The sequence below is a fragment of the Nymphaea colorata genome, chromosome 11 (genome assembly GCF_008831285.2).
Source record: "Nymphaea colorata isolate Beijing-Zhang1983 chromosome 11, ASM883128v2, whole genome shotgun sequence".
Lineage (NCBI taxonomy): Eukaryota > Viridiplantae > Streptophyta > Magnoliopsida > Nymphaeales > Nymphaeaceae > Nymphaea > Nymphaea colorata.
The window spans coordinates 1767387-1792946 of record NC_045148.1 but is presented as its reverse complement, the minus strand read 5'-3'; the positions used below and the strand labels follow the sequence as shown (position 1 = coordinate 1792946).

Sequence of the window (25560 nt, the reverse complement as noted above, 5' to 3'; positions counted from 1 at the left end):
CTAAACCAGTAATGGGCAGCCAACTTCTCTCTGACTCATTGAACTTGCTTCTAGTTACAAAGTAATGGGTCTGGTGGATCTGCACTTGATCGCCTAGACCTGGATCTATTCATGCATGTAAAGGCAACAAATGGGCATGCATTAGCATATAGACACTTGACACTGAGAGAAGTAGTAACCAGGGCTACCATCTTCCCTGTTTTGATGATTTCTGTGAGAACTTGAAGATAAGAAGTGTTTGCTAGAGGCTTTCCTGCACCCGAAACTTTCCACCTATTGAACTGTTTTGATAGAGCAGATTTCTGTAAACTCTGGCATAGGCTACCTTTCCGGGACTGCTTTGCTTGTAAACGGATAGGATCTTCTTGATCCCCATTTTGTTCTGTGCATATTATTCCTAATTTTGTTTTAATAAAATCCGGGCAGTAGTTTTCCGGAGATTGAGAGCAGTAGCATTTGAATTGTAGTTTTCCTGCTGCGTTTCACTTGTTGTGTCATGTTTCAGGCGCCACCAGCTTCTCCTTGTTTTGTCCGGGCAGGGCTGGCTGGCCTTAGAGCCCCTCGTCTCCGTTTTAGAAGGTGTTTGAATGGCAGCAGCCCCAAAACCTGTTTTTGCCTTCAAAGTCAGATTTTTAGAGTGTTTGGGTTCCTTGAAAACTGGATTTGAGGAGAAAACTTGGTTTTTATAAAAAAAGAAGGGAAAAACTTCATTCCCCTCAGGTTATTCAAAAGTAAAATGTTATATATCCATTCAACTTGAGTCCCAAAAGGTTCAGCTCGAACTGGACTCGACTCGAGTTTAAGAAGGCTCAAATAACTCAGTCAGCCGAGAACTAGCTGAGCCGGTTGAGCCGTTTGTTAAAAATTTAAGGTTTTTAAACACATGGGAACAAACAGTTTCAAACTCTCAACTTGGTGCTTGCTAGTCACAAGAAACTCCATCGACATCGTCACAACATTTTTTTTTTTATATATATAACTATTTTTATGTATTTTCCTTCCATGAGTTTATTCCCCCGTTTGATGGGCTGGAAAAACCCTGTAGCATCTAAAATATTTTCGGTTTATCAAACGCGTTAATAAATATTTCGGTTTATCTCTCTCGCCCTTGCTCAACCCGACCGCCTGCTGCTCGTCGTCTCTCTCGGCCTCTCACTCTCCTGCTCCCCTCGTCGTCTCTCTCGCCCTTGCTCAAGAACAAGTGGTCCGTCTCTTCCTCTCTCGTTTTTGCAGCGGATTTCGTGTGGGGAAACTCGGATTTTGCTTTCGACTCCCGATTCTGAAAGTATCTTGTGGCTCGCCCTGTTACCGAGCTCAGGAAATTGCCAACCTCTCTCTCTGCACCAACAAGCTGAGGCTCGATTGTTTCTCTGTGAGTTGTCAAAAGGTTAGTGTTTGAAGTTTGAACATGAGTGGTGAAGATTTTAGGTATTTTTTGTTTTTCTGGATTCGGTGGTCCGCTTTTCGTGTTGTATGATCAATGTAGTTTTTTTGTATCTTTTTTTTTTTTTTTTGAGAATGCCTGGATTTTGTTTGTTCATTTGGATGTGAACGGTTTTGATGCATTTCTTAGTATTTGACCAATGGATGCTTGGAGTTTTGAGAGACTTGTATGTGAAAATTTAGCTCGCTTTCAGGACTTCTTGTTTCATATTTTGATTCTCCCATCTGCATGACCCAGATAGCTGCTTCAACTTTTCATTCGGCGATGCTTCTGGATTTTATCTTTTCCTTCTTTTTTGTGGATGTCCGTTGACACTTGATAATGAGGCAGACCAAACCTTCGGTTGTTTACTCCTTGTGGGTTTCGGCGACTCTTCTACTTCTTCTTCAATTGCTTTCTTCCATTCCTTTGAATATTATTTATTTAGTAATTGCAGAATTTAGCAACTAATTTTTTCGTTTGTGATGGTTACTTTCCTAGAAGGCAACATTTAATCCACTCATTGTTGCTAACATGCGTAGTAAGGGAACATTTTGCATTGCTATTCTCTTACGGTATTAGTGGTAGAAATGTGTGAATATTTTTTGTGTTTCTGCTAATTTCATTGGATTTTTCTGTTGTCAATGTCATCAGTTACTGATGGCCATGAAGCAGTTGCTATGCCCTTATGCTTGTTGATAGAAAAATCTGAACATTTGTTATGTTCTGTTAGCATAAGTGGATATTGCAGTGAATGGAGATTGTGAACCCCCTCACTTTCATGGTCTTGCACTTCATATCAGGTCCGCCTATATGTAATGGAGCCTGCAGCTATTTATGTTATAGTGACATTCCTGTAAACATTTTAACAACTGGATGTTGTACAAAATCTGTATGTTGAATACATGGAGAGGCATATAAACCATTTTGAACAACTGATAATCGAGAAAGGAAAAATAAACCCATTAGACACCGAGTATGTATTTTCATTTTGAGTTGATCAGCTGTTAGCACTTTCAATGTCTTCTACATATACCAATTATTTTGGCCATATTATGCTCTTTTTTTGTTCTATTTTGGGGTTTGTAATTACTTGTTTTGTTTTCTTTTGTAATGCTTGTGTTCCTCTGCCTGAATCTTGACAAAGATGCAATGTAATCTAAGAGTAGCAAAAGGGAAAAGTGCGTGGAGAAAGATGTGTTACTGTTATCTAGTCCTCGTCTAGTTCACACCTGCAATTGGTGATCAAGAACAGCAGTTTCTTGTTTAACATTGAGCTTTCCTGTTTATGCTGCAACAGGTGAGGATCTTATTCAACTGAATACTTCATTGCCATGTTCAATAAACAATGACTTCCATTCTAATTTCCAGTTATTTGCTCTTGCCCAATTGTCTTTATGCAACATTCAACACCCAAAGAAAGCCAAATTTTTGAAGTATGGAAGCAATTTGACAGTTCACGTCAGTTACAGGTACATATTGCAGTGCGAGCATTCATTGGTTTCATTTTCTCAAGGATCCATTTCATAGAAAAAGAAATGCATTTAAGATGTACATGCAATTGCTGCTGCCTTAAACATATGCTGCCAGCTTAACCCCCTCAATAGGTTGTTCATGAATTTTTGGCAAACTCTTTTTACATTTTAATGTAAACCGTTTCTTTTTATGGTTTCTGAAAGTATATTTTTTTTATCAAACTAAGAAATATCTTTCTGGAAATATGTTTCTCAGTCATCACACACACATCAAAATGGGACTCAGAAAGAATTTTTCCATTCCTTTTTTCCAGAAAATATATTTTCAGAAATATATTTCCAATTCTAGATTTCCAGGCCATCAAACAACCGCTAAAGAACACTGGCCTATATCATGTCATGCTTTAATTTTTTTAAGGGAAACGATCCTTCTGCATTTAGGGTTGTCAATGTATCCAATTTAGATTAGATAAACATTCCAAAAAAATCAGATATGAAAAAAAAATAATATTCAATCAAGAGATAAGAAATGTCATCTGATCCGACGTAAATATCCTTATCGGGTTTCGGTTCAGGTCAGATTTAGTTATAAATTATATATATCCTATATTCAATAAGGGTGGGTGCCAGACCTTATAATGAATAATATATTTTTTATTATTATTTTACATTCAAAAAATATTTTATATCTTAAAAATAATTTTTTTTATTATAACCGGGCCGAGCTTGGCCGGGCCTGGGTTTCAGGGTATCGGGCCTGGGCCTGGGCTCGGACCCGAGTTTTGGACATCGGACCAGCCCAGACCCAGTTCTTGCCGGGCCGGGCCGGCCTGATGCCCACCCCTAAGATTATCCAATGCTTTTAAATTTATTCAAAGTCCAAAATCAGATTTTGGATTTAAATTCGGATATGACTTTTTTTTAATTCAGATGACTTTGGATGGATTTTTGTCTCATGGATTTTCATCCATGGAATTTTATTCATAGATTTTTGTCCATGGTTTTATGTCTGTGGCATTGGTTGTTTTCTTTTTTCCTTTTTCTGATTGGATGCTTGAACTGTTTTTTATTTTGTGCTCAATCCATATGCATAATAAGAGCATCAAGTCGTTCATGGAGATCAAGCTCACAAGTTTAAATCACTTGAATCCCGTTGCCTCTAACTATATACTAAAAGCATGACTATGCATCAATCTTCATATTGTTCAATCCTTTTGACACGAGCATGTAATTTCTCTTTCTCTGTCTCTCTTGTACTCTCTTCAGGTATTTGAATGTGACCTTATTTTTTGTTTCTCTAAGATCTATTGTTATGCAATTGGTTGGTGCTTTGGCAGTTCAAACTGTGATAGCGACATGATGTAATATTGTAATGCATGAGCTCTCGTAGTTTCCCTTTGCTTCAGTTTGATCTGTTTAATTATTCTGAACCATGATATTTTCCATAATTTTTATATTATTCATTTCAATGTGGCTGAATTTTAAAGATTATTTACTGGTTCATCTGTTCTTTACATGCCAAACATTCTTGTGTGTAAAGTGATGATTAAGATGAAAACACCAATTGCAGGGTTAACGTACTTTTCAGAGATGCCACCTTTCCGAAACCGGTATATGGTGGTTGAAGCTTTTTTGGACCCAAATAGGGACTTCGCTGGAGATGAGACAATTATTCTCACTCAATTTAATGTGTCAAAAGCAATTAAAGACAGTATTCAATTCAATTTTGGAAAATGTGGCTTAGCTGCCTCTCTTGGATCCTTCCATGGTAATTTATTTGCAATTTTGCCTTTGAATTGTTCCATAATTGTTGTAAATTTATCAGTGGATCTTAATTTTATGGTGCTGTTGTTTTCATCATTACATCCTTGAATGTCATCTCGACCTTCGTAGTCAGATCCTGAGTAGTCAGTTGAGTCAATTGTCAATTGACCTGTGTTGTTAAACCCGTGACTTGTTGGTCAAGCTGGTCATTGATCAGCCTTGTCCTTGGTCAGCTGACTAATCCAAAGCTAGTATATTATATTCGTGTGTTTGTGTGTGTGTGTGCACTTCAAAAATATGTGTTTCTGTATCTGTTTTGTAAGAAATATATAGGTTTATTTATTTTTAGCCAATCAACTTGGCCTGACTTGAATGGACTACTTCAGACTAGTAAGGTCTTGAACAACCTGATTTTGACAACTTAGAGATCCAAAATGTATGGATTAACATGAATTTACAGTCCACTACTCTAGTTCTGAAAATGTCTGTGAGATGCACAAAATAGTCTTTAGTAATCCATGCATCTGCTGAGCAGTCTTATAGAATCAGCCTCACTTCTCTCATTAGACCCTGTTTCTACTGGCAGTGAAGTATGTGAATCCAATAACACAGCTATGCATTATTAGAGTGGCTCGTAAAGAACATCAAATGGTATGGTCTGCTATCACCATGGTTAAGAGCATTGGGCAATGTCCAATAATTTTCAACTTGTTGGATTTGAGTGGTAAGTCAATTTGGTTTCTTACTAATTGCTAGATTTGTTTCATGTAATAGAATTTATTTTCCTAGAAGACTCATTCTTAGTGTGTTGAGAGCTTTCATGTTAACGAATGCATTTTCAATTGATACACTTTTCTAATTTGACAAAATGACAGAGCAATTGCTTCTTTATGGTTGGCAACGGTACATGCTACGAGCAAGCTTGTCCTTCCCTGCAATCTAAACCAATTTTGTTTTTTGTTTTTTTCAATGAAAATGAACCATGACTTCTCTTGATCTGTGCGTAGGATTACATTTTGTACTGTATTGTTTTAGAACCCTGTTTAGCACATTTATTTTGCTTGCTACTGAGAAGCTTTCTAAGTACTTGGTTTTGTTGGAGACTTGTGTCAGTGGCTGTTTCTTATTGTTGCTTTTTCTTCAATTAGGGTCTGTACTCTGTAGTTTATTCCTGTTTACACTTACAATACAACTTTGGACCCTTCGTCTCATTTCTTTACATTTCCTTTGTTGTCAAATCAAGCTGCTGTATAAGTTAGTCAGATAGCAAAACAGATTGTCATGCAAGTTACATGATAGCAGGTTAACTTATAGTCACTATTTTTTTAACCAATAAGTCTCTAGGATATACTTGGTTGTCCATCTTGGTAGCTTCAAGTAGATGGAAACAATGCTGATAGTGTAATTCTCTCTCCCCCCCACCCCTCATTCTTCTCTCTCTTTCTGAAAGCTTATCCAATTTTCTTACTGTTCTAGGGAGCTTGAAAGTATGTAAGACTGTTGCCTTGAAATGTGAAGAGGCAAAATTTGAACGCTACAAGCTTACAGCTAAAGATGGGAACTCGCCACAACTTGTCCAAGAAGTACACAATTATTTTGAGAAAATAAAAGCTTTGGAAATGTAGAGGTGAAAGTTGTGGCATTGCTCTACATGTGTTTGCTAAATCTGCTTTTTTGGGCTGGGTCCACCAAGTGCCTTATGGAGTACCATCATTAGCACATGGTTCAGACATGGGATTGCGAATGAGTAGCAGCAGCTGCTGCAATACTTGAGAAGGCTCTGGTTTGCAGAACAGCTTAGCTAGTGGCTCTGTTATTGTTTTATTATAGCTGGTAAACTGGATGATTTCAAAATGGAGAGGTCATGCCAGGCAGATTGCGGGAGGTGTGTTTGATTTTAATGTGTATTAACAATGCCATTATTGAATGTAAAACAAAAGACTTTTGGGCAACCCATCAATTTTTTTTATATTAGAGCACCTAATGTGTGCCTCATTCATTGCTTTGAAAAGTGCACTAGCATTTGTCATGTCAGTGAGGAATAAGCGCAGGACATTACTTTTGTCACAATTTCACTTGTTTGAGGCGATCTTTATCTGGTTGAAATGTTTTATTACTCTAGCAGGTTTGTGTCGGCAGAGGCAATGATTGTACAACCTTCACAGGTGCCTTCTTTCTATCTGTAGTTGTTGTTTGACGCAGCTTGTTTATGAACGGCTTTCAGTTAAAGGTAAAACACTTCAGTTATAAATAACATTCGATAAAAAGGAATCCGACACAAAGACTGACATAGATATGAGCGTTCACGCAGAGAATAAGGGAGAGAAAGAAGACATGCAACTCTCTCTAGGGAACTAGAAAACCGTTTTCTTCAGCAGGATCAAGCTTAAATGAATCTTTACAAAGACGAGCTTCTTTGTTCGGTTGGAAGATCATTCATGAATTGGCCTAAATTCCGGTTATTAATTTGAGAATCGCCTGCATAAGCATACGAAGATCAAAGCGGCCGTGCTGGACTTGCAGACCGTTGGCCAAGGAATACCATATTGGCCACGTTTAAATAGTCCTTTTACGAAAGGCAGGAAGCTCATAACCACCTAAGCACAACACACCAACTCCCCCACATAAGCAGCAGCTTCCAGTTCCATCACCATCTTGGCTAGGCCCAGAGCCAGGGCAGTCATGTTCACAAAGAGCAGTGTGGTTGTGGGCACATAAATGGCCGACGAGTCGTAAATGAACTTCCTTGCCTCAGCCGGTGCACCTTCCAAATCATCTTTGCGAGTGAGCTCGAATACCGTCTCTGAGATCCCAAAAACCTTGAGCAACACAGCTAGGAGACCAAACAACCAGGCAGTTGAACTCAGAATCCTGGCCAGAGGATTCTACCATTACTTAGTTGTACAGTCTTCTGCCTATCGGATCCACTTTGATTCAAGTTAGTTGTCTCAAAGTGCATGTCGGCCAGTCCAAACTTAGTTAAATTTATGGATGACGGTTACTAGGTGTATCCATCAAACTATCTGAATAATAAGGATTCAAATTTGGTGATATATTAGAAAATAAACGCACCAATAACATGTCATCAGTTTGAAAGTTTTGACATTTTTAAGCATCAATGGAATATTCACAGTTTCACATTCATATAGCTCTTCATGTTTCCCCTTTTCTTGTAAACCTTGGAATTTTTTACAATTCTTTATAATGTTTTTTTGCACATAAGCTATTTCTTTCCTTGTTATAAGATCTCCCCTTCGCTTAAAATTTTCTCGTATTGAATTGGAACCTTGTTCATGCAATAAAACAAATCAGACCCCTGTTGGCCTGGATCTGCTGATCTAAAACCAGACAGACTCCTAGCAAAAACCTGAAACTGGTACCTCAGTAGATTGATCACGTGACTACTTGAATAAGAAGGGAAAGAGAGATGAAACCTTAGGGAACATGGAAGTGTTTGTGAATATGCATAATGCAGGCAGAATAGCGTAGCAAAGTTCGGGTACAGATCGGGCTGCCCACAACAACACAATGAGATAAACCATGCATTGTCTCGGTTGCAGCTTTTCCCTGACTGTAGCCCTCAGTGGGTTCTGCCGGCTGAAGAGAATTTCAAACAAACCGGTGGCCCATCTCTTCTGCTGGACCATGGGCACCGAGAAATGCTGGTGGATCAGGCAAACATGTGACTGAGTTCCAGCCTGTGGAGTGGATCCTACACCCTGTCATGACGTCCTCTACTGTTGATCCATAATCCCAACCAACCTGAAAAAAAACTAGTCATTCAGAATTGGTGCATTAAGCAAAAACACATTAAAGCGCATGAACCCAGAATCAACCACACATGCGAAAAGCAAAATCAGGGAGATCTTAATTTAAGGTGGGGAGTAAGAGTTTTTCTCAAAAACATGAATCGATTTTTAATTTTGAAAAACTATTCCCTGCCCTGTAGGCCCTTTTGTGAATCATGTTTGCAGATGCTGTGGATGGCAAAAACTAAACATGGTTCTCTATTGTTATTTTACAACAGAACATGCTTTGAATTGCATTGGTTTATCGAGGGAAGGGAAATTGAAAGCACTACAAGCCCTTGAGAAAGAATAATCAGAAGATAACTTATAATCTGACTCATTAAAGATCAACTCTACAATATCTCATTGCAAAATGTCATCTAGTCGATTGTTTGAGAGAGAAAGAACCTGTTTTCCCCATAGGGTGTTGTCTTCCTGAACACAAGCAGAGACAGCAATGGCTGCTTCCAAAGAACTTGAAAGGGTCTGTGAGGGAAGAGGGTCGAGGATGGCTCTCCCTTCAGAGGCTACTCTAAGTGCTGATTCAATTAAGTGCTGGTTGCCTCCAAACATGGCTGCCAATGCTTCTTCCATGCCACACCTCCCATTTTGGCGCCCTGCATTTCCAATATACACGTGTTTTTCATCAAATAATGTGCCCCTGGAGACCGAACTTTCAAATTTCATAGCACACTTATGGACATAATATATGTCTATATATCAAAATTGAATGGTGACTCTAACTATTTAGAATCATCCAGCCATCTAACCAAGACCATCTAATCTAACATGAAGAAAGGTTAAGAGAAAAACATTGAAAAAAATGTGATAGACATTTTTATCATGTACTTTTTTCTTTATCTTTTTATCTCAACCATCTATCTACATCTGATGGACGATCCTAATTAGATGGTTGGGTACATTAGCTAATTTGTAGGGTCCATTTTTGGCGAGTGGACGCTCTAGGGGTTGCTGACCGTAAATGACTTTCCTTCGGTGGAAGGAGCCCGTGCCCCCATACATGGGCCCTTGACATGCGTTGCACCCTGGCATGAGATGCTACACTCACAAGTCAAGCTTACTTAGTAAAACAAAAAACAAACTGAACCCAATCGAGGGACGGTGTTACATGTCCCTGGGAAAATATTAGGCTGGAACAAGAACAACTAGTTGTTCATTGAGATGTCATCCCTGGCCCACATTCACTGAACCAGGTGCTGGTTGACTGAAGATGATCAGATCCATATCCAGACATCAAACATGATTCTACTCTTGGCAAGGCTAGCCAGTAGACGGTTCGCAAGCTCGAGCCGAATCAGTCCAACTCGACACAATTCAGTAATGGAGCTACAGTGTGGTTGGTGTGAAACAGCGCCCACACCAGCCCTTCAAACATCACATTGAAGTGCAACTAGACCTAGCATCAATCACATGCAATGCCCACACCAGACTCAGTCGGCGACTCGAAATGCTCTGCCACTTACAATTTTGTCAAACTTGACACAATTAATTTAAACTTGAGGCTTTAGAATGACGCACCTTGATTTACACCTTGAGTTGGTTCCCATATGGGTCGTCCTCGAGCGCACCATGGAACATCTGTGTAAACTGCACGAACCCACTCTGCATCTCGGACTCAAACCCCAGCAAGAGGCAAGAGGGCATGGTACAGTGCCTTGGGGTTGTTCACAAACATGTCACAGTCTAGGTTTAGCATGAATGGTGCATTGGTCATCACTCCAGAAACCATTGTCTGAACAAGCCAACCAAGTCAAGGAAGTCAAACAAAAGGATCTGAGGCAGCTCAGCCCGGCTCCAGCGGAGCCGTCTGGGTTCAGGGAGACATGGGCCTTGGTCAATACCAGAACGTTCATGGCTCCTGCTTTGAAGTGGTGTGCGCGTGAAAGCCGTTTCTCTCTGGATATATAAATCAAGTATGGCACCTGATCATCCTCTCTTCCCTTGTGCTCGTTTATAATCTGATTCCATACCAAGAAATTAAGAAGCTATATGTTATTAGGACATGAAACAATGTAAACCCTGGGCACGGGCAATCTCACCAGTGTTTGATAAAGTTATATATATTTTTGTAAAATTTAAACTTGGTATATGTAAAAAATTCTAAAAAATTGTTATTTCTCTCTATAAAATAAAAAAGAAAAAATCTGGCTCCACCTTTGCACCCATTCACTACAGCCAAAAAAGCTTTGACTAGGTACCTTCACGATAGCAGGATGATTCCGCTTCTCGACTTGGGCAAAATCTGAAAATTCTTCTCCTGAAAATTTTGCTGGGATTGATTTGTGAGCCGCCTCCGATATCTTCTTAGCAAGCTCCTCGTATGATCTCTACATGCAGGGAAAGTACTGTCGTTAAAAAAAATATTAAAAACGATTACAATGAAAACTGACACATGACACTCTTGAATTGGCTGCATTATGAACAACTCTTGATTTTTGTCTAACTGGTGAACATGTTTCCAGTATCTCCACACAAGTGTACATAAAATTTTGAGAAAAAGGAGAACTATTTTATTGCGAGCGAACAGGCTTTGTCCAAGTTCCCAAGCGAATATTCCTGCATCTGTTTTTGAAAACAACAGTGGTAACTTCAATCACTTTCTTTGGGTGGTGCCGGCCATTTAATATCAATCTCCTCTCAAGAGAAGACAAAATCAAGATCGACATGGTTCGATCAGTTCACGATCGAGCCCGACGCTGCATGGCATGTGTTGCCCAAAACCTAGGGAGATGGCACTTTAAGACACCGAAGAAAGCACCCACATAAAGAGACGGTCGGGAAAGGTCCTGTTTTCGATGAAGTGCCACTTGTAGTTGAGGGACAGCGCCACATAAAGGCAGCCAGCCACACTCCGAAGGCAGCGCCGCCAGGCAGCTCCGGCATGACAGTCAGCCAGGCAGCTCCGGCATGACCGTCAGCCGGTAGAGGAGCAAGCCCAGGATGGGATCCGAGAGGAAGGAGAGAAACACGCTCTCCACTGTGTTGGGGTGTTCTACCCTCTCCTGCAGAGGAAGACAAGCTGACCTGACATCGTCTCCCTATTTCTCTGTATTCATGTACCATGTACCTGAGACCTGGCGGGGACCGGAGAACTTGCCACGTTGTCAGATTCAACCAGCTAAAAATATAATTCCTCCTCAAATTAAAATGAAATCAAAATATCAAGTTTTATTTTTTTAATTATAAAAACAAATTACCTCCTCTGTTTAATAATTTTAAAATTTTAAAAGTATATCAAACGCTCCTTTAAAAAATATGCAAAATTTCTGTCAGTCTGCCCAATGGCCAATGTAAGGTGCTAAGTGCCAGATAATTATTAATGAGTTTCTAAATATTTGAGTTTTTTATATTTTAGTTAACTTTATATTTTTAGATAAATAACAACCCGGTCTATTTTAATCATTAGTTTGTAGTGAGATAAAGAAAGGGACTTGTGCGACGAGCGAGAGCCACATTTTCTGAGTGGCGTGCTCCAGATATGCACCAAAAAAAAAGTACCGAAGCAAAATATCGATCAGTAAGACGACGACGATAAGTGAAATTATTCGGCAGTGATATTGGCCGACCAAGGTCTGCATCATTTTGAACCAATTCATCTAGGGGGTGGAGGTGTTTGATGGTTTCGAATTTTAAAGAATGAAAATTCTAAAATCATAATTTCTCAACAAGTTGAAATGAAGAAAAGAATTCAAATTTTAGTTTCCTAATTCCAGAAACAAAATATCTTGTTTTTTTCAATAATTTTAATCTTAAAAAATAAGAATTTTGATTTTAAAAGTCAATGATTCTAGATATATCAAACACTCCTCTATATTGCAATAATGAAGCTCCTTCACACATCTCTCCAAATCCCAGATTTCATGAAGGCACTAACCATATAGAGCTTGATTGTCATTTTGTGAGGGAAAAGATCTAATTGTCATTTACAGTCGGCAGACATCTTAATTAATTCAAATGTTAGTAAGCAAGTTGGATGTGTTACAGACTTCTCATATTTCTTTTAGATAAATCTTAAATAAAGAAGAGGTTAAGTTGCCATATGATAGCAACTAAATCCTTATAACATTTTGTAAAATTCTTGGAACAGCAAAATGTCTTGTGTAACGCCACAACCATTGAGCATCTCCTGTTGCATTGCACCTGCTATAGGCATTGGTAAATCTGGTGCGACAGTAATATATGAAAATATGAAGAAGCATCTGCGCCCGGTTGGAAGATCATTCATGAATTGGCCTTAAGTCCAGTCATTAATTTGAGAACCACCTGCATGAACACACGAAGATCAAAGTGATCGTGCCGGACTTGCAAATCGTTGGCCAAGGAATACCATGCTGCCCACGTCTAAACAGTCCCTTTACGAAGGGCAGGAAGCTCAAAACCACCCAAGAACAACACACCAACTCTCCCACATTAGCAGAAGCTTCCATTTCCATCGCCACCTTGGCTAGGCCTAGAGCCAGAGCCGCCAAGTTCACAAAGAGCAGCGTAGTTGCAGGCACGTAAATGGCCGACGAGTCGAAAATGAACTTCCCTGCCTCAGTCGGTGCACCTTCCAAATCATCTTTGCGAGTTAGCTCGAACACCGTCTCCGAGATCCCAAACACCTTCAAAAACACAGATAGGAGACTAAACAGCCAGGCAGTTGAACTCACAATCCTGGCCATTCTCTGATTGTTCCACCACTCTCTCACTGAAAGGCCACAAAGAAGGTACTCCACGAGTACGTAGAGATTCAGGATGATAAAAAGTGCAGATGGCAGTCTGAATTCTGGTTCAGTTATCTGCAAGACAAGAGGATGCCACCATAACTTAGTTGTACAGTCTGTGTGCAAACAGATCAGATAAGATAACCTTTCTGAATTCATGCCGATGCCGGATTTTGTTTGACAAAGTAATGTGCACATCTTCATTTAAATCTTATCTGCATTTCCTTGATGTCAATGATCTTGAACTTGGTCAGGATTTGAATCAACATTTTGGTTTATTAGTATGGTCTCAGTCGATATACAATCCAATTTTCTACACCAAACTGAGTGCTCCTTCTTTTTATTGGATCAAGTGTTGTGGCATACACTTGTGGGATCTGAGTTCGACCTTTGACATCAGATGTAGTGTAGATTCCGATTTACATTTGAATCTTTCCATGGTATTCAAATCTGAGCCAATCAAGGACCTAGGAGGAACTGAACCATGTCCATCTAGTTGTTTGAGAATACGAATATGGAATGGCATTGAGACATCAAGGTGTAGAGACAAGCTTGTGTCCAAGCACGGATCTGCCTATTGGATCCGGTTTGTTTCAAACATTTTCACATTCATATAGCTCATCCTCTTTCCTTCTTTCTTATAAATCTTTAGATTTTTGACAACTCTTAATATGTCATGATATTTTCACAATGTTTTGCAACTAAACTTTTACTTTCCATGTTATAAGATTTCCCAAATTTTCCTAAGGTCTTGATTTCGAACATTGCTCATGCATTAATGAGTCAAACTCAACTCCTTGTGCCCTGGATCTGATGATCTTAAGACCAGAGGGACTCGTAACCGAAATCAGACGACTACTTGAATAAGAATGGAAAAGAGAGATGATACCTTTGGGAAGATGGAGGTGTTTGTGAATATGCATAATGAAGGCACAATAGCATAGCAAAGTTCGGGTACGGATCGAACTGCCCACAACAAAAAAATGAGATAGACCATGCACTGCCTCAGTTGCAGCTTCCCCCTAAGGGTAGCCTTCACCGGGTTCCGCCGGCTGATGAGAGCTTCAAGCAAACCGGTGGCCCATCTCTTCTGCTGGACTATCGTGTCGGGTCCGGTGGACGGCGCCGCACCGAGAAATGCTGGTGGCTCAGATAAACATGCGATTGAGTTCCAGCCTGAGGAGTGGATCCTAAGCCCTGTCATGACGTCCTCTGCTGTTGATCCGTAATCCCAACCAATCTGAAACAAACACAGCCTTTGAGTTACTGTGTTAAGCAAAATAAACATGAAAGCGCAAGAACTCTAAGGGGTCGTTTGGCAAATGGATTGCTTTGTGATTGTTCCTGAATCTGTCCTAAACCAGTTATTATGAAGCATGTTTGTTTATGCATTGGATGGCATTATCTCATCATGATTTTCTATGTTACTATACGGCACGACACGGTTTGAATAAAATTCATTTTTGGAGAAAAGGGAAATGAAAACACTGCAAGCCATTGAGAAAAGATTAATGAGAAGATAATTTACAATCAGACTCACTAAAAGTTCAGCTCTACAACATCTAATTGCAAAATGCCGTCCAGTTAATTGTTTGAGAGAGGGAACCTGTTTGCCCCACAGGGTGTTGTCTTCATAATCACAAGCAGACACAGCAATGGCTGCTTCCAAAGAACTTGAGAGGGTCTGTGAGGGAGGAGGGTCGACGAGGGCTCTGCCTGCTCTAAGTGCTGATTCAATTAATGGTTGGTTGCGTCCAAATATGGCTGCCAATGCTTCTTCCGTGCCACACCTCCCATTTTGACGCCCTGCATTTCCAATATTACGTGTTTTTCACCAAATGTTGCTTCCCTCGAGACCTAACTTCCAAAATTCAGATGTATATATATATATTGAAAGTGGATGCTGCCACGTGCCAAATAGATGTTATATGATTAAAAGTTAAGAATTTACGGCTAAAAAAATCATAAATCATCGTTATTAATTCTTTGGTTGCCATGGTAATGGCTTTAACGATGATATATGGACTATTTAAATTTTAACTATCTGACAACTTTCGCTATGCATGAACACATATGTGTTTGTGTGTGGTTGTCTCGAGGGGATGCTGAAAGGAAACGTCAATGGCCTAAATCATGATACATTGCATAAAAAAAGAGTAATAGCCAGCACCATTAGCTAATTTGTAGTTGTAGAATCCATTTTTTGCTTCTTGAAAATCTGGTGGTTGCTGACCGTAAATGACTTTTCTTCTATGGAAACAACCTGTGCCGATATACGCAGGCCCTTGATATGCATTGTAACCTGGCATGAGATGCTGCATTCAACCCCAAACACAAGTAAATTTTTTTGTATAACAACAAAAAACAAAGAGGTTCCTTACAGTTTATTCAGAAATTCACAATTGTGAGTTTTAATTGTGGTATTATAGAGCTAATTTTCATTCAAAGTAACCACAAGGAGTATGCCAACCTGGTTCGGTGGCTGGCGCCAAGTTGGTCAACCTTGACACAATTGGTTTAGGCTTGGGGCTTTAGAATGGCGCACCTTGTTCGTCACCTTGCATTGGTTTCCATAAGGATCATCCTTGAGCGCACCATGGAACGTCTGCGGAAACTGCACGAATCCACTTCGAGCCTCGGACTCAAACCCTAGCAAGAGGCACAGGGCATTGTGCATCACCTTGGGGTTGTTCACAAACATGTCGCAGTCCAGATTCAGCATGAATGGTGCGTTCGTCATCACAGCGGACACTCTAGTCTGAACATGCCAACCAAGTCAACAAAGTCAAACAAAAGGATCTGCGGCAAACCGGCTGGGGTCTGGCCCGAGCCGTCTGGGTTCAGGGAGACAGGTGCCGTGTTTGTCCAGTACCAGAACGTTCATGGCGCCCGCTTTAAAATGGTGTCCATGGGAAGGTCGTTTCTCTCTCGATACATAAATCAAGTGCGGTACTTGATCATGCAGTCTTCCCTTGTGCTCGTTTATAATCTGAACAAATTAAAAGGCTATGTAATCAGGACAATCTCACCCTTGTTTGATTCGAGATGTAAAAGTGGGTACAATCTAACCCATACATTACACCCAAAAATGTTGGGGTTGCTTACCTTAACGATAGAAGGATGATTCCGCTTCTCGACTCGTGCAAAATCTGAAAATTCATCCCCTGAAAGTTTATCTGAAATTGATTTCTTAGCCACCTCTGCTATCTTCTTAACAAGCTCTTCATATGCTCCCTACGGAAAACAATCTCAAAACAAATTCACAGGAGGAATGTGGCCGTTTATGGAGATGTCAACACATGGGATGTGGAACGAATATCTAGCTGAATCTTTTCGAACAACTGATTGGATGTAGAAAAAAATACGATTAAGATGTACAACACTAGACCCGATTATCTCATACACCACAATCGTAACATAATTGTTTTTTCTTTATATTTAATAAGATATGAATCGCGCGGAAGGAAATCTGATTGATCAGTTACTACTCAGTGTTTTATTATGCCGATTTCATCCGTTTAAATGTCCTTACCTTCGTCTCCTTCCAGTCTTGATGGAAAGCAGAGGATGGGTCGTGGGCGTCGCCTGTTTGTGACTGAGAGAAGTAGTTGAAGGGAGCCCTGCACTCTAATCCATACTTCTTGCAGAAGGGAACCCACGAGTGAGCAAACTTGGAGGCCTCTATTAGAGAGAAGAAGGTGAAGGGCGAGCAACCATCATCCGACACGTAGCAGGTGATCTTCGAAGCTGGGTAGTCAACGGCGAGAATGGAGAGTACGGTGTTAACGGTGATGATGGGAGGCTCCATCACCGGATCGGCTGTGGTGACGAACACATCCATGGCAGGAAACTCTTCAGATGATTTGAACCTGTAAATTCCAGAGCTTTTGGAGTAAGTGATTTCGTAGTTGCATGGAGTTTCATGCTCTCTCTCCCTCTCTGTTTCTGTAGATTCGTGGTTTATCTCACCTCTGAAGGAGACGGTCGGGGAAGGTCTTGTGCTCAATGCAGTGCCATTTGCAGTTGAAGAACAACACCCAGATGAAGGCGAACCAGCACTCGCACAAAAAGGCCGTCAGCCACACACCGAAGGCCACGCCGCCAGGCAGCTCCGGCAAGACGGCCAGCCGGTAGAGGAGCAAGCACAGGATGAGAACTGAGAGGATGCAGAGAAAGAGCCTCTCCACTGTGTTGGGGTGCTCTACCCTCTCCTGGAGAGGAAGTCCTCCTGATCCCTTCATCCTCTCTCTCTCTCTCTCTGGTGAGGAACACGAAACCCTACAACGTTCATAAAAATAATGCTTGAAATCACTTCGGAGTTATAAAGATCAATAATGCACATTTGGCCGATTGCGGCCGTCATGTCATACTTTATGTATCCCCCAAATAACGAGTGGCATGCTCCAGTGTGCCACGCTTCAGCTTTTCATTATCTTTTTAATATTTTTAAGTTTTTTTTAGTTATTTTTCATCGTATTGAAAAAAAAAAAAGCAATTAAACCAATGCAACTAAGGTTGGCTTATTTTCAAAAATCAATGGAAGTTCAGGCTCTTTAAAACCAACGGAAATCAAAGCTAACTTAATTGAAACAGCCCATCCAACGATGGAGCATTTAAAGAAACGGAGGGTACGCTGCCCCATCCACCCTTTTCTTTTTTGCTTAACAATCAGTGATGTCAGCTGGAAACGAATTCCTGCTTCCTTGGTTCCCCAATTGGAGTGAATGAATTCCCAAGGAGGCCATCACTGTTCCTTGGTTCGCAAGTTGAAGGGACCAAGAGCTCTAAGAGAGCTTCACATGCAACAGGAGCCAGGAAATGCAAACGAAAATCAGTAATAATCATGTACCAAGATTCGCAGCACTATCTACTAGAAACAGAAACAAAAGCACCGGAGTTATAAAGGATCACAGTCTACCCGTATATTTTCAAATTCATGCATTAATCCTACTCTGTTACAAGGAACCTACTATCCAAAGACAACAAATCTCTCCGGGAAGACTAAAGAAGCAGGATATCCACCCTATGAAGAAGAAAATAAAGAAAAATCATTGGCATGGCATACAATGAGAAAACAAAATTGCTTCCCTAAAATACTCTAATGATCAGAACATACCATGTACAAACAGCAACACAAGTCAGGATTAACACTCGAAGACAAAAGAACATTCCTGACATGATAGACCATATGAACATAATCTCTTCCCCAAAAATGAACTCACACAATCAACTGCAAAACAAGGATAGCAGCTGACCTGCTCGAGATCATGTCCTACAGAGCAACCAAGATGAAAGGAAAACACAAAGTAAAAAGAAGCCGTCCATCAAAAGGCATAAAAATAAATGATCAAGATAACAACCCAAAAAAGCAGGCATGAGGTGAGCTTAAGAGAACTACCATCTCTGCCATCCATGTCACCAAAAATAGCAAGAAGACTGTGATACAGAAGAATAGGATAGCAAAACAATTGCACTGCAAACCATTGATGTGCAGAAAAATATGATGCAGAAAATTGGAAAGTGTCCACCAGCAGAAAAGAGGAGTTACTTTTGCTCTTTGTGAAGTTCACTTCCATACATCCAAGCAATCGTACAGTCTCTGGGCCGACGTAATGAACTCAATGTTTCAAACACCTAGCCAACATGTCTCCCAATAACCTGTCATGCCTCCTAGAAGAAATATTGCCAAAATAAATAAATAAACAAAACAGATTCATATTGAGGATATTGACCAATCTAGTGCAAGGAAATGGTTGGGAGAATATGTGTTAAGGGAGAATGAGGAGGATTGTAACCCCTTTATTAGGATCATCTGGTGCATCTCTATATGTTTTGGACTTTTTCCTCTTTAATCATTACCTACCTTATCATGTTTTCTTTGAAATGCTAACACTGCGTCTTGTGCCCTTAACTGTTGCGCGTCGGGAACGTGCATCAGAAAAGGAGAATGATAACCTTCCAATTTAATTGAATGTAGTCTTAACAAAGCACTTTGCAGTTTGAAGTTGTATTAATTTAAAGAAGACAGTAGCTATGAAGAGCTTTATATAGCTTGGATTTGTTTGTTGAGTACCCAAGTAAGGAGGGCAAAGTGCTTAGTTGCATGTGTAGTTATAACGTCTATATTAGGTTCAATAACACAAATAACCTTACGGCAATAAATACATGATAATGGGCAATAAATACATGATAATCAAAAAATTGGTTTCAGATCTTGTGCTTGTTTTATTTCAAAAGCTTCTTATGTCCATTAAAAATTGTATAAAAGATGATGGGTTTTTACTCCCTTCGTTCAAACTTTTTTATTCTATCTGGACTTCTTAAAAGGCTGCTTGAAACCATGCTCTACCTTATGCTCCAAGAATGAAGCGCTGGTAAATAGCACCTGATTGCTATTGCCCCATTGAAGGAAATATCCTGTAGCACTGGATTACAGCTGCCCAGAAAGATAATGCAGGTGGCTAGCTCATGGTCATGCAACGGAAGCCCCGTCAAATAGGGATTTTTTTTTCCAGTAAATGGTATTGTTGGAGAGCAAAGTAACAAGGAATGACCAAGGAAAGAAATTTTTTAGCATGGCTACAGTCATCTATTTCCATTTCTTTCAACAATAAATACACTTAACCAAAGGACCAAATATACCTACTAAGATATAAGAACTCAGGAAAATTACAGCCCAAGGCAATTGCAGCCACCGATGCATCTGTAATTCTGAACCAAGTAGCAGAGCAAGAATGCACAAATTCCTGTCTTGACAAATACTAACTTGCAGAGCCATGGGACAAAAAGGGGAAACGCCATCTTGAAGACTGAAATGGTAGGGGAAGAAAAGGAAATTTTCCGAAATTCCACCGACGGCATACCCATTAACAAATTTGTACAAAACAACACACAATAATGTATTCAGGGTTAAACAAGAAACATGGTAAAATTAGAAGATAAAAGCTGGGAATCTAAATGAAACATAGTGAATACATATGCTTTAAATTGGACAAAAAAAGGGCATAAAAAAAATGGTTGAAGTTTTGAAATGTTCACTGGAAGTGCAAATTGCAGAAATGCCCAAATATTGAATGTCAATGAATTGGGACTGTAGAACATGATCTTAAGAAGGGAAATCAACAATAAAAGAGCAGTTTTGTTATTATTAACCACCTTCACTTTTTGTATGTTGGCTTGTGGTAACAAATGGAAATTGAAGACATTAATTTCAATTCAGATCATAAAGAAGATACATTTGTGAAAATACAATGCATGATGTGCATCTTGCTTGCAAAATCAAAGATAGTTCTACGATGAGAAGCATTGCAAATCTCAAGTTTGAATTGTTGAGTGCAAGGACAAAACTATAAGATAGTTGAATAGAAGCAAAACTATAGCTTCTAATATTTTTTGCCACAGCCGGTAGAATAGTTACCTTCCTGAATAAAATCTAGAGAGTTCTTTCAGGCTAGAACATTCAAGAGCCACAAAGTGAAGAAAGTGCTTTCTCGATTACCGAAGTCCAAGATTTTGGGGGGATGGTTCTATGAGGATGTTCATAGAAAAAAACTATTCATCTATAAGAAATCTTATTATTGTATAAAACAGCTGCATCATCTTGAAACACTTATCTAAAAGCAAGCAAGAGAACCAGTATCTGACTGGAAAATCAATCTTAATGGAGATTATGGTTGCACCATAGTGAACATCCGAGGATCTCATCATCCTTTTCAACCACTTCTTTCCATCACAAAAAAGAAATGAAAAGATTCAAAGACCAGCAGTCAACTGTGTGTTCGCATACCATGAACTTGGTTCTACCTATGCTCTGCTAAAGCTCTACCAAAAGAACTAAGCACATATTTGGACTTTAATCTCAAAATTTCTACAATAAATCCAAAATTAGTTATTTTGCTTACAACTCGATCCAGCATATAATGACACAAGATCCACAAATCCTACACAGACAGCATGCACATACACACACACACAGATGTGCACGCACATACAGTGTACTGCTTAAACATCAACAGGTACTTTTAAAAGAATAACTAGGATGAAGTGCTGTCGTCTTCATTTCAGTGCAAAAATACTCTATATGATTTACTTTAAAGAAATCAAGTATTAGATTATGAAATTGTATCACATTTAGATATCTTTTAAGAGTAACACAAGACCATCCACCTAAGATTGCATCAGAATAGAGGAAATGAAAACAAAAATGCCACATCTTGACATTGAAGTTAGCTAAAATTTTATTGCTGAAAATGTTTAGGACGATCATAAAACCCTCAAAGAGATACATATTACTGACTGTCAGTATTGGACACAATGAGAAATGAAGGGAAAAGGAGAAAAACACAGAGCAAATTGGTGCAGGAAGGGACTTAACATGCAAAAATATATTCCCCACTCCTCTTTTTCATTTTTGGGTAGTGTCTAGCCAATAGATAGCAAGGTATTATAATAGCAAGGTAACGAGTACAACTGAAGCGAGAACCAGGCCTGGAGCCCAGGATAAAACAGCGCCATTTAGCACAAGGCAGGAGCTATGTAAGCTTGAATAAATTAATCCTACATAGCCAACTGACTCGTCAGATGATGCTGATCACCAGATTCAGCAAACAGCTGAGTTGTCCCAGATGGTGGATCCATCTATTGGCTAGACACTTCCCATATTTTAGAAGCATCAGAACATGTCTTCTGGATTAGGACATAAAACAGGTTTTTGATGAGCCAGGTAGGCAACATCATGTTTACATTTCCTGATTACAACATAAACATCTTTTCATTAGCCAGGATAACAACGAAATCAAAAAGAATATACTGCTCTTTTTTCCTTTCTCTTCTCAGACGCCAGATTGTAGAAATTAGTACTTTCTGTAGAGCACTGCTCACTCAATACCATGAATCAAATGCCACCACCAAGAATACATAACAGGTACAAGTAGGCTGTCAAGTTTTAGGTTCCAATCAATGCCATCTTATATGTTAAACATTAGGTTTGTCTGAGAACAAACTTGGCAACAAAATGGGTGTGGAGTGAACCAGTTTCACCTGTAACTGACAATAGAACTGCACAAGTTTAATATCAGGCAATTCGGCAGCAAAGCAGGGCAATAAGTCAATAACATAGCAAGGAGAAATTACAAACAAGTAACCGTTTATCTGGTAACAGCGGAAGACATAACTGATGTTCATAATTATAAAAATCATAACTGAGAGCCAATTTGCGCCTTAGCAGATTGTAATACATGAAGTTAACATCAACCTTGTATTTTATTTGGTAAACCAGAAACTCAGACAGGAAAATAAAAATGAGTACTGGAAACCTCTCAGAGAGGTGGAACCATGAAAAAGGGGTCATCAGTGGTGAAGCTCCTGGTTTTATTTCCTTATTTTTTTCTTGTCCCTACGCAGCTCATTCTCCTGCCCTCCATCTTCGCCTTCTTCAATCCTTTTCTTCCTCTTCTATTTCTTTTCTGTTTCACCATTGACTGTTGGGTCTTCAACTTGCGCAATTTCTTGAACTTGTTGGTATCTCTTGTCCCTGTTACTCGGTTCTTTCATGTGCTTTTCCCACAGCTCTTTCTCATGCTGATTTGTTGGCATGTTCTGATCCACGACATGGTGAACTTTATGGCGCATCTTGTGCTTCCTGCTGCCATGTTCTTTCTCCGGAACCTCGTCCTCCCTTTCCTTTTGCTCTTTGCCGGAATCCCTCTCCAATGCATCTGGCTGGTGACTCCCATCTAAGCTTTCTAGGTTTTTCTCACGTTTCTTATGCCTATGGCCCTTCATAGTATCATCCAAGCCCACCACTTCGCTTTGCGAGCGCTTTGATTTTGGTCTCCTATCCCCATCTACACTTTGCCGGTGTCCCGCACATTCTCTCCAACCTACCTTCCCGAGCTTGTCAGACTTACTGCCCCCTCTTGACAACTACAATGTCTCCCTCAAGGCCTAGTCGCTTCTTGCCTTCACTCCTACCATGCCCATCATGAAGTGCCTTCTTCTCTGGGTCTCATGACCAGTGCATTGGTCTCCTTCAGCACCACCTTTAGATTTAACGGCTTTGACCTGAATGAGCTCATCAACAGCAGCAGACGACCGTTTGAGGCAGGCGAGACCTCAGCGCTAGTGCCGTTGTCAGAGGAGAGGAATGGTTTGAAGATGGAGGACACCAACGAAAGAGAGACGGTTTCTGATGATATAACCTGAGCCGTAACATGGCACATTGAATCTGTGACCAAATGACTAAGTGCCGGCAGGAACAGTGATGCAGTGTGAGGTTGCTGTCCGCAATGACCAATGTTGTTAAATGTGATGTGGACGATGCGAGGTATACACCTTGTGGCATTGAAGCATAAGCTTCAGGTCCTCAGGATCAAGATAGTAAATTATATGATATCTGTTAACACATGAACAAAAATAAAAAAAACCGACTAAAACAACAACTATTTAAGTAAACAACAATATAAAAAACACATTTATCTCATATTAATCATCTTACATAGGCCAATCAATGTCACCTAGGTACGAGTATGGGTACGACATTTTTGCAAATATTAATACAGCTAAGGCGATAATTATATTTTTTAAATAAAAATTTGAAAATTTTGAAAAAAACAAATGATATCACAACAAAATAAGACAATGTTTCTTTTATAGTTCTGAAAACATAAAATGTTCCTTTCATAGTTCTTAAGTATAATCTCATAAAAAAAAACGTAAATAAACTAGATCATTCTTTTTATTCTTTTTCCTCTTCTTTCCACCTCCGCAGCATCCTCCTCATCCACCTCACATGGTTCATTTAACAAACATGTACAAACATGTCTGAAAACTCGACAAGGGCATATGCAAGGTTTGCACTCAAAATCCAAGTGTAAGAAAGAGTCTCAACTGGATAATCACAATGCTTCCAAGAAAGTAAAGATAGATGTTCTGCCACATATCATGTACGAGGATGACAACAGGGAATATGATAATAATTTTGCAAAAAAGTTGAAGGACCAAAGTCCCTATCCATTCGACGGTGAATGCAAGGTAAATCCTGGTGCCATAAGTACAGTAGAGGTTGATAAAAATGAAATAGCAACAAAAAAGACGAAAATGAAAGAACGGCAGGAAATTCAGGAGTTTGGAGAAGGCCCAACTAACAAGGGACATTGCTCTGATGTTAGGGATTCAGCAAAAGAGCTGGAGAGTGAGCATAGACAGGAAAAGAAAATCAAGTCATCAAAATCTGGTGGAAGAGAGTCAAGCACTAGCAATGCAAGAACGGAAAGCAAAGGAAGAACCACACAAGTTGTGCTTGATGTCACTGGAGATCCCCCATTTGATGGAACGGAAGATGGTAGCACCAAAAATAGTACAGAAATTTCGCATATTAGGCAGCCATTAGATGTACCAAACCTGTCATCAATGAGTCGCCGCCCGTCGCCAATCGCCAGCCACTGCCCAAGCTCCCGCCGGACGCCCGTCGTCAGCTGCCAACAGCAGCAGCAACCCTAACAACTGCCTAATGAAGAAACCGAACATCGTCCACTCACCGTCCGTTGCCGCCGCTGCCCAAACAATCAAAGAAACTCAAGAGGGTGAAGAGATCTGGTATTGGGTCCAAACGTACCACCACGTACCGATACCAGTACGCGGGTCAACTCTGCGTACCATGGTGACATAGGGCCAATGTAACCCACAACCAAGTTGTATTCACCATGCAAAGACACAAAGTTATATCCACGATCACGTAAACAGATTGAGAACAATCCAAACGAATGTGAGGTTATCCACAAACCGGCATATCTTAGCAATACCTTCTATACGCAAAAGATCTTTTATCCTAGCATCCTGTCTTATCAATGCCTTCTACATGTAGTTCAATTGCTCCACGAATCCATGACCACAGCACCAAATGTTTTGGCAACTATATCAGCAGTTAACCATTAAAAACTTAAACTCAAACCTAGGTAACCAAGCAAAAGTACCTCCTTATTGGTTTCTAGAGCACTGCAACACTTTTTAACAGTTCTTAAGACTTCAATGAGGCTGCAGTTGCACGCACAGCCTGTAAATGTAGTTTCACGCGTAATCCGGTTGTGCCGTTGTAATAACACATCAAATCGAAAAGCTGACATGATCGAATGCAAACATGCATGTCAACATCCTATAACAGTATGTTATCGGAGAACACTCTTAAACAATGCGAAAAACTATCAGTTAATGCATGAACTAAAATCTCCACTCAAACTGAAAATAATAGACATGAATATCTATGTTGAGCATCATATTCAGCCGAAAATAGAAAGTCATGCAAGTGGAAGTGCTGGGAGAACCCATTATCATGACCAGTTACTAGCTAGTGAACAAATTTGGTGCCATGACTAGCAATGTCTGCA

The 25560-nt window shown here is 39.9% G+C and overlaps 3 protein-coding genes across 10 annotated transcripts in view; 1 reads left to right on the top strand and 2 right to left on the bottom strand.

The window, feature by feature from the left end:
- LOC116264551 (cellulose synthase-like protein H1) overlaps positions 1–18858 on the bottom strand; it is a 115860-nt gene extending 97002 nt beyond the window's left edge. Inside the window, exons 1-10 of one of the 2 annotated variants that reach the window (XM_031644848.2) lie at positions 18726–18850; positions 17147–17455; positions 16710–17046; positions 16283–16411; positions 16050–16166; positions 15723–15935; positions 15348–15492; positions 14784–14983; positions 14067–14417; positions 12385–13252 (exon numbers count right to left, since the gene is read on the bottom strand). In XM_031644848.2, the coding sequence (XP_031500708.1) occupies positions 12719–13252; positions 14067–14417; positions 14784–14983; positions 15348–15492; positions 15723–15935; positions 16050–16166; positions 16283–16411; positions 16710–17046; positions 17147–17455; positions 18726–18757 (2367 nt within the window). In that variant the 5' untranslated portion in view covers positions 18758–18850 and the 3' untranslated portion in view covers positions 12385–12718. Of the gene's footprint in view, positions 1–12384; positions 13253–14066; positions 14418–14783; positions 14984–15347; positions 15493–15722; positions 15936–16049; positions 16167–16282; positions 16412–16709; positions 17047–17146; positions 17456–18725 lie in introns of those variants that run through there. The other variant, XM_050080444.1, reaches the window with a different exon arrangement.
- LOC116264850 (probable ribonuclease P/MRP protein subunit POP5) lies at positions 1014–6636 on the top strand. 7 transcript variants are annotated; one of them, XM_031645278.2, is made up of 6 exons: positions 1015–1387; positions 2571–2723; positions 2843–2895; positions 4469–4666; positions 5249–5386; positions 6139–6636. In XM_031645278.2, the coding sequence occupies exons 4-6, from the start codon at positions 4489–4491 to the stop codon at positions 6285–6287; spliced, it is 465 nt and encodes a 154-aa protein (XP_031501138.1). In that variant the 5' UTR covers positions 1015–1387; positions 2571–2723; positions 2843–2895; positions 4469–4488; the 3' UTR covers positions 6288–6636. The 7 variants fall into 7 exon arrangements, with proteins under 7 accessions (XP_031501141.1, XP_031501138.1, XP_031501137.1 ...); XM_031645277.2 differs by having other exon boundaries at positions 1016–1387; positions 2593–2723; positions 2795–2895; XM_050080446.1 differs by having other exon boundaries at positions 1016–1387; positions 2588–2723; positions 2795–2895.
- Positions 8267–10128, bottom strand: LOC116264286 (cellulose synthase-like protein H2). Its single transcript, XM_050080449.1, has 3 exons — positions 9990–10128; positions 8859–9067; positions 8267–8424 (listed from the first exon to the last, which is right to left on the bottom strand). The coding sequence occupies exons 2-3, from the start codon at positions 9042–9044 to the stop codon at positions 8272–8274; spliced, it is 339 nt and encodes a 112-aa protein (XP_049936406.1). The 5' UTR covers positions 9045–9067; positions 9990–10128; the 3' UTR covers positions 8267–8271.
- Positions 18859–25560: the final 6702 nt, after the last annotated feature.

Coding starts and splice junctions, on each gene's coding strand:
- LOC116264286 (XM_050080449.1), bottom strand. CDS start 9,044: ATGGAAGAAGCATTGGCAGCCATGTTTGGAGGCAACCAGCACTTAATT. Junction 8,425..8,858: donor ACACCCTATGGGGAAAACAG/GTTCTTTCTCTC, acceptor GTTTTTTTTCAG/GTTGGTTGGGATTATGGATC.
- LOC116264850 (XM_031645281.2), top strand. CDS start 4,489: ATGCCACCTTTCCGAAACCGGTATATGGTGGTTGAAGCTTTTTTGGAC. Junction 4,667..5,248: donor CTCTCTTGGATCCTTCCATG/GTAATTTATTTG, acceptor TTCTACTGGCAG/TGAAGTATGTGAATCCAATA. Junction 5,387..6,138: donor CAACTTGTTGGATTTGAGTG/GTAAGTCAATTT, acceptor TTACTGTTCTAG/GGAGCTTGAAAGTATGTAAG.